Below are 8477 nucleotides of genomic sequence, written 5' to 3'. Positions count from 1 at the left end.
TATTTTATATCTTATAATTTTATTAAATTTCTACAAAATTTCTAATTTTTAATCTTTAAAATTATTTCATATCTCAATTCCAACTTAAGTACTCTTATATTTAAATTGAAAATAATATGTCGAGAGTTTTGAATAGAAAAAACACAATCGGCCGCGAAATCAAATTTATTTATTTTAAAAAAGAATTTAATCAACTATTTAAAAAAAAAAAAAAAGTCTCACAAAATTTAATCAATTGAGTTACCATTTAAAAAAATGAAAGTCTTTTATTTCTTATAATTTTTTGTTTCTTCAATTATTTATTAATCTTTATTACATACTGTTACATAATATGTCAAATGAAATGTAAGGTCGCTGCAAACTCTAAATCAATGAGAAATACAACACTACGTCTCAAAGGCAAGTAATAAACCTTTGTACTAATTTTTTTTAAGTTAACCTCTGTATTAGTTTGAATATTATTGTATTTTTTATTTAAATTTGGTCCCGTGACCGATTATGTTTTTTCTACTCAACAAACTCTGACATATTATTTTTATTCTAAATATAAGGGTACTTAATTTGAAATTGAGATATGAAATAATTTTAAAGATTAAAAGTAAAAAATTAAGTTAAAGTTTGAAAAAATTTATAAGATATAAGATAAAGTTTTTTTATTAGCAAAGATTAAGGTTTGAAAAGAAAATCAAAATAATAAAAATATATATATTAAAAGGCAATTTAAAAAATATATTGCATAAGTATTAAACGAAAATGAACAGTAAATTAGAAATACATAATAATAATAATAATAATAATAATTAGTCACGTTCTATTATTAATGTCCGGATATATTTGTCTTACTTTTTATACTTTTGAGGACTAAATTTTATATTTTCATATTTCACGGACACATTTGTCAAGCGGAGTGAGAAGACAACAAGTCAAAAAAACATTTCAGTGACAAATTTATTCATCCGTGCCACGTAAATTACTTTATTAATGGTGACGGACGGAAGTTAACGGTAGGATATATTTATTGCAGTTTTTACATTTTCAGAAACTAAATTTTGTGTATTTGCATATTTGAGAGACGTATTTGTCAATAAATGACAAAAGTTATTATTTATTAAAACGAATCGAAGAGGGATATGGGAGAGAGACACGTGCTCCCTCTTAATTGGATCGATCTGTCCTTAACTAACCCTTGCATTAAGTGACTCATGCATCACCAAAGAAAAACCAAAGGGTGAACAAATTAAGGTGAGTTACTGGAGTTGTGCATATTCTCGTGAAAACAAATAGAAAATTAATTGATACTACACGGAAGTAGGTGGGCCAAGCCTAAGCTGATGATGCGCTAATTAAAGAAAGTGTCTCTGATAACCGAGAAATTATTAGATGGTAAACATGCATGGTAACCACACTTTACCTATCACGTTCAATATGGCTGAGATGACAAAATCAGAACAAAAATGGGATATAATAAGGTAACAGTAGTAAAATGGATTAGGCTCCTTTAATAAATTTCGAATTATATATATAGTTTTTTTTCTTATTAATAACATAAAAATAATAGCCGGTGGTTCAAAATCGAACCGCAAATAATGCAGACCATGTGGTGACTGTTTCCCCCCTCTTTTGCCATAACTCGCTCTGCAAGTGCCAACCACCTTGTATCAACATAAAAGCAGAAAATTAAAATATTGTGCGCTTGGAGAAGTTAATTAGTTTTTGAAAATGAAATATCTCCTCTACATAGTACGTACATCATGTTTAGATCTCATATTAAATTTGATTTTAAAAAACTAATTGTCCTCATTTCAGAATACCTTTTGATTTCCATACATATATATATATATATATATATATCAATTAAATTGCTATTTTAGAAAAAAAATAATTATGTTTTCCAATCTTATTCTAATATCTTAAATAGTATCTCCCTTAAATAAAACAAGGAAATTTTAAGGAAGTGAAAAGTTTTATGCTTTTAAGAAAAGGTAATTTAATTAACTCTAGTTATATTTTCTTAAGATTAATACTATCATTTAATATTTTTTATTATTCCTTTAAATAACAAAGTTTTGAAGCAGAAAATAATATTATATTTAACCAGAACTTTACTATCGCGTGTTCTCATTATTTTTTGTTCAAGACTTGGCTGTGCGTGCATGCATTGCAAATAAAAAGTTCTTTTTAAAAAATTATGAGTGCACTGAAAATGGTATTTTGCAATTATAAAACATTTCTATAATTTTTTCCCTTTTGACTCCTTCCATGTATAATAATAATAATAATAGCCTTATATAATTTTTTTCCCTTTTTATTATTATAATAAAAGCCTTATATAGATTAAATTTGCCGACAAATCTCGCAGTACAAGTTTTATAAATGTACATACTCCATAAAACTTAATCACATGATCATATTTGAAACATCAATAAACAGCTGGTGCAACAACGAATGCTGGAGACTGGAGTAGTAGTTGTTACACTTTCCTCCAGTAATCCGCGTGGCCTTCGTTATTACTCCATTAATGCATGGGAACTCAATTAATTATATAAGCACTCTGCAACTGCTACTGATATCCATCTGCTATTGTATCACATGATTATTATCATGTCATCATAATTGGACTCGTCCGTACAAGTTGGGGATGATGTTCTGCTAACTACTAGTTAATAACGCCACCTAATACACTTAATATATACCAAAATTTTATCTATAAGAATTTGATATTTGATTAAACTTATAAATATATGAAAAATGATAGAGATTGCGTCACCAGCTGGTTGACAAGGAAATTCAGATCCTCGTACACCTTATTTCAATCGGGCTCTGATATACCGATAGTGCAAAACCCATTTCATCTCTTATGATAATTTAGATATATATTCAAAACACGGTCTATTTAAGAACTTTTAATCTTATCTTTTATTTTCTGTACCATTATAGCTAGGGACACCATAAGCAAACTTTTAAAATAAGGCATTTTATAATTGTTAAGTGTTATATTTATTTTATCAAAATTTTACTTCCTTTTAAAAAAAAAAATAGAAATGTGAAATTATTGTAATGAAATTTCTTATAACATTATTTTCAACCGATAAATAGCCGTTTGATTTAACTATTGTTTAAATATTCTCTACTATACAAAAGAAAATGCTTTTTTATATTGGTAACGTACATCAATTTCTAGAAAATCATTGTGATGTACGTGTACAAGAAGATGATATTTTTTCAATATCACTATCAACATTCTAGATCAGTTTTCTATATCAATTAATTCTTTAGTATTAATCAATCTAGAATGCTGTTATAATATTTTCCACTTTATTGATTGCAGCATCCACAAATGAATTGCTTCAATTTCTTCAACACAGGAGTTGGAAACATTGGTTCATCCCAAATTGTCGAGGAAACAATTAGGGTTGATGAGTGAAGAATATACTACTGTATATATGGTTTCTCTAAGGGTAAAATTGACCAGTAAAAATCATTGACCAGTAAAAATCATGTCCAAGTTAAAAACTCAGACCAAATTTTGATACACATTGCTTTTTCCCTTGAAATATCACAAGGGGGAAGCTTTGGAGTCAACCATCCAGCTCCTATTAATTAATATCTCTGTTCACATGTACAGAATGATTTTTAATTAAAACATTAGTTACCTTTGGAACTAAGTTGAGTTCAACATAACGTAAATCCAACCCCCCCCCCCCCCCCCCCCACACACACACACACACTCATAATTCATAATTAAACGGATACTCAAACTCTATCGTTGTCAAAAGAGTAAAACTAGTCTAATAACTCCATCAATTTAAAATATAAATCTGTCCCTATATCCAAATTCAGCCAAAACATTCCTCGTGCATTAGAAAATGACAACCTGGACAAGTATGGTCCGCAAAATTAAACAAGACAAATACAAAGAGACCCACTTTAAATATATGCCACCATAACAGAATCATGTGACAACTAGAAGCACAAAACATTTGCACTAAATGTCAATCCGCAGCATATGCAAGATACCACCAAATCATAAACTCGAATCAAATTTACATGACCCCTTAAAATATGATTGAATAAAAAATACCACATCAAATTTAAAAGCAAGATAGCATATCATAAACATGAATCAACTATTTCCTCTATCTCGGATCTTTTTTCATTACAAAATAATTTTATTTCATACTACTGAGTCAAGACTGAACAACAACTAGGTAATAAGCGAGAAATTGAAGATAATGGACCTTGTAATCATTACGCAAAGCTGAGAAAATGGCAATCCAATTTAGCTTCCATACATTTGAGCAAGCTATGCACTCAAAATATATAAAATGTTGCATGTTGGACGATCGGAATATTCCAAAGGGTGAATGATCCCTCTCCTGGCCAGATTTGCTAGTGAAGGAATTCGATCAGTTTGAGATACACCTTCAAAGAAAATGCATCTAAAAGGCACTTCTTTCTGCTACAATTGTCTGAAAAAGCCACAATCCTCTAGAAATTGTATGCATGAATATTTAGCTTTCATATATAGCTAACTAATTATTTGGTAGCAACGTGGCTGAGAATTAATGAAGCCCGAACTTACATAAAAAATCAGAGGTAGATTTCTGTAAAAAGGAAATAGATAAATTGCTCAGGCAAACTGGTATATATATTTCTGTAGAACAGCGGGCACAAGCTTTTTGTAAACGCTTTCACTAGGGTGAAAACCATCCCAAAACACATAATCCAAAACGTTAGAACATGTGGCATCCAAATGGTTGCATGTCAATGCAACCTCTAGATTGCCTGTGCCACAACACCCTCTGTCCCCGACTTTGTAACCTGCAGTAGGACAAGGAAACATTTTGCAAAAGTTAATTAAAACCATTAATTTATTTTAGATTGTTATAATTAAAGTGATACATAACAAAAGGGTTGTAAACAACGAAAGTTTTACCTAGCTACTTTTTTCACTAACCATTTCTAAACAAAAGCTCATCAATGGTAATTTCTATCAAAAGATAAAGTGAAATATATATGTAATGTAATTACCATATTTTTGGTGGTTTACAATGATATCAAGCAAAGGGTTGTACACATCTAAGTAAACAATCCTGCTGTTTGGAAGGTTCTGATTAAGGGAATTTATCTCCTTCAACAATTTGTCGTTAAATAACACCACTGCATTGTTGTACTTTTGTACACATTTCCTTGCTATTCCACCACTCAATGTTCTGTGAAACGGTACACACCCAACTGGCGGTGCACTGAGTACTGCAATCCTCCGCGCACCTAGTTGATATATTTCCTTTCAATTTTATTGAGAGGGAAGAAAAAATTAATACATAATACATTAATTTTCATATGATTAAATAACAATAAGCACTATGAAAAATACGTGAATTGATTGATATGTTTAGTGATCATATGAAAGCAGAGAGTATTTCCATTGTAGTTAAATTACAACATCAATTATGACTATGCATGGTAAAAGTCATACCAATAGAATAACAGTTTTTAATTTGATTGATACTATAGTTACAAAATTAAAATAAAAAATATTTATGGTTAGAAAACTTAAAAAAATCATAAATAAAGTAACTGGTTAACATTTCTTATTCTTAATCAATATTGGAAGGACATTCATTAACATTATTTATAATAACATAATGCTGACTGTTCATTGAAATTAAAGTCATAAATAGTAGTACAATTGAAGAAATTATGAAACTTAATGCATACCTTGAAGAAATTAGAAGCTAAGTTAAGCATGAAATCAGAGTAAGTGGGAACATCATACTGCAGTTCTCTGAGATGGCTCAAAAAGTATGTGTTGGAAATGTCATTGCTGCCTAAAACGACAAAGAAAAGAGCGTTGGCTAGGATAAAGTTTGTTCTGTCCTCTCCAACGTGTCCTTTTAGCTTCACTATGTATTCTTTGAACATGTCTAGTTGACCGGATAATGGTATAGCTGTCTGTTATAAATAGCAGTAACGTGCAGAGTTAAAATTATTAATTTCACAAACTTTAATTAGGGAGAGAAAATTGATTGTGTACCGCGGTTTGTGATGTCAAAGGATCGTATCCGGAACCACCCGATGCAAAGCACACACCGGTGGCTAATTCACTAAGCTGCAGATTTGGATCCAAGTATGCGGGTAGAAACTCTTTTATGCCTAATTCTTCAACTGATCCAATTAAAGAACAGAACGAAACTAATTTTAGAAAAATATAAGACTTTAGCTAAGTGATGACTTTATTTATGAAAAAAAATATGTTAAAATCACGGCAATTGTTCATCCGACATACATACCCTAATGAAAGTTTAACAAATACAAATTTCAAAGTGCATCAATTATATATACCTATTTTCTCTATACCTATACATAAATACAAATAAATTAAAATCAAAATGATATTGATGCACCCACGAATACAAGCTAAACCTTATCTATTAAAAAATTTTAAACTTAATCCCCTTGCACAAATCAAGTTGAAGCAACTCATCCACATTTACGGATTAAAAAAAACTCATCAACGTTTAAATTTAGATAAATAATAGCCTTTTTTAGAAAGAACAAAAAGTTCTCTTAATTATAAGCTAGTAGTAAAAAAGTGCTTATTTTTCTAAAATAAAATAAGTAAATATGCACTCATTTAACGTCACAAAATATAAAAATCAACTAGAAAGTAATTAAATTTACAGTTTTACACATTAACATATTTAAATTACAGATAGGGATCACGATCCTAAAGTATTAATATTTCCGAGAAAGGTTAAAAGTTTCTCATATTTAATAGAAGATTAAAAAAATAACATATATGATTTCTAAGAAATTTAATTTATTAAGGTTAAATTATGTTTTTCGTTGCTGATAATTTTTTGAATTTTTTTGTTGCTAATGATTTTTTATTTTTTGATTCCTAATAAATTATTTATTTTTTATTATTTATAAAGTGCTATCTAAATCCATTTTTTTCACTTTTTAAAGTGTTGTCTAAAAATATACAGGAACAAACATAAAACAAAAAAATTATTAAAAATAAAAAAAGTTAAAAAAAAAATATTAGGAATCAAAAACAAAATTTAAAAATTTACCAATTATAAAAAATATATTTAAGTCATATATTAATAAATGAGAATGAAATTTTCTCATCTTTATAGGTGAAATAATTTTTTGTTGTGAGAATTAATTATTAAGTTATTGAAAATTTTCATGGTAATTGATCACAAAAATGTATTTATAATTTTTTTTACAGAAACCCTTTACCTAAGAATGTCGTTCCTAAGAAAGGGATTTAATTATAAAAATGAAAGATCCCAATATCATACATCATCTAAAGATAAAGCAATGATAAAAATCACAAACAAATAAATTATTAGCATATTTTTTGTATATTCTTTTGATTCAACATAAGTGATTCAATTTGTTAAGTTTCTCCTTTCTTATTTTATCATTTAGTGGCTCTAATTCAAATGTCATCTAATATAGATCAATCCCAATTTTAAATTAATTTGATTATTCGATCAATGTTTTTTAGTTTTTGCTAAGAGAGGAGTAAATAAAATATTGAGCTCATGACACGCAATACATGCAATGAAAAAAAAGAAGGAATAACTCAACACATAAAGAATCTCATCTGATGTATTATTACTTAATCAGTATAAACAACTTAACAAGTCTAAATCATAAATTAATTTGAATTGTTATACTTAATAGATAAGATTTTATATAATTAAATTTTGTTCAATTTAAATTCTATCATTTATTTTAAAAAATTAATATAATTCAGTAAAAATGACTTTTTAAACATTACATAATTAATATTGATAAAAATGATTCAACTTAGAAATGTCCTCGAAGCTAATTTAGTGCAAATACGTATTATCTGTCTCAGAAGTAATTAATTAAGAAGCAAGAAGCAAAAGCAAACCTAGAATGTCTGATGGAACCTTTCCATTGCAAAATCGGCCAGTAGGGATCCCTCCCATAAAATCTTGGCCATATGGTGAGAAGTTGCACCGAGCTGATGTTATCAAGTTGTTGTTGTTGTTGCCAGTGTCCATGATCGAATCTCCAAATACCAACACTGCTGGAACCGAGACATTTGGTGGAAGTTCCACAGCACCCTTTGTTTTGTTGCTGGAAACAACTAGTAATAGTACTGTCAAACGGACAAGTGACTTAAAAGTCGTTGAAGGCAGAAAACAATAATGTACTGGAGGAGGAGAAGAAGAAAAAGCTGGGAGCTTCATTGAAAGAACTGTAGTTTTGGCTTTCTTTTCCTTCTTCGATCTAAGGAAATTTAAGTTATGTACAACCCCCTATTTGTACTTCAAATCATTCATCCAACTATACCAAACAATCGTATGTCATTTACTGCAACGTTAAGAATTAATTGCAAGGTAACGTACGTCTGGCTGGCATATATACCCTTAAAGACATCAATAATGACAATCTCCTAAACATGTGTTTTAGTTTCAGTGCATTTGTCA

At 28.9% G+C, this 8477-nt stretch overlaps 1 protein-coding gene across 1 annotated transcript; it reads right to left on the bottom strand.

The window, feature by feature from the left end:
- Positions 1-3835: 3835 nt before the first annotated feature.
- Positions 3836-8265, bottom strand: LOC114393072 (GDSL esterase/lipase EXL3-like). The gene is made up of 5 exons (XM_028354332.1): positions 7916-8265; positions 6038-6168; positions 5722-5955; positions 5032-5287; positions 3836-4821 (listed from the first exon to the last, which is right to left on the bottom strand). The coding sequence occupies exons 1-5, from the start codon at positions 8235-8237 to the stop codon at positions 4631-4633; spliced, it is 1134 nt and encodes a 377-aa protein (XP_028210133.1). The 5' UTR covers positions 8238-8265; the 3' UTR covers positions 3836-4630.
- Positions 8266-8477: the final 212 nt, after the last annotated feature.

The sequence above is a fragment of the Glycine soja genome, chromosome 17, assembly GCF_004193775.1.
Source record: "Glycine soja cultivar W05 chromosome 17, ASM419377v2, whole genome shotgun sequence".
NCBI classification, from domain to species: Eukaryota; Viridiplantae; Streptophyta; class Magnoliopsida; order Fabales; family Fabaceae; genus Glycine; species Glycine soja.
This window is presented reverse-complemented; position numbering and strand designations above follow the sequence as displayed.

Excerpts from the sequence above, each read along its gene's own strand:
- LOC114393072 (XM_028354332.1), bottom strand. The coding sequence starts at position 8,237 with ATGAAGCTCCCAGCTTTTTCTTCTTCTCCTCCTCCAGTACATTATTGT. Across the intron at positions 5,288-5,721 it reads TAGCTTCTAATTTCTTCAAG|GAAATATATCAACTAGGTGC; the intron begins GTATGCATTAAG and ends TAAAATTGAAAG. Across the intron at positions 4,822-5,031 it reads TGTAAACCACCAAAAATATG|GTTACAAAGTCGGGGACAGA; the intron begins GTAATTACATTA and ends GTCCTACTGCAG.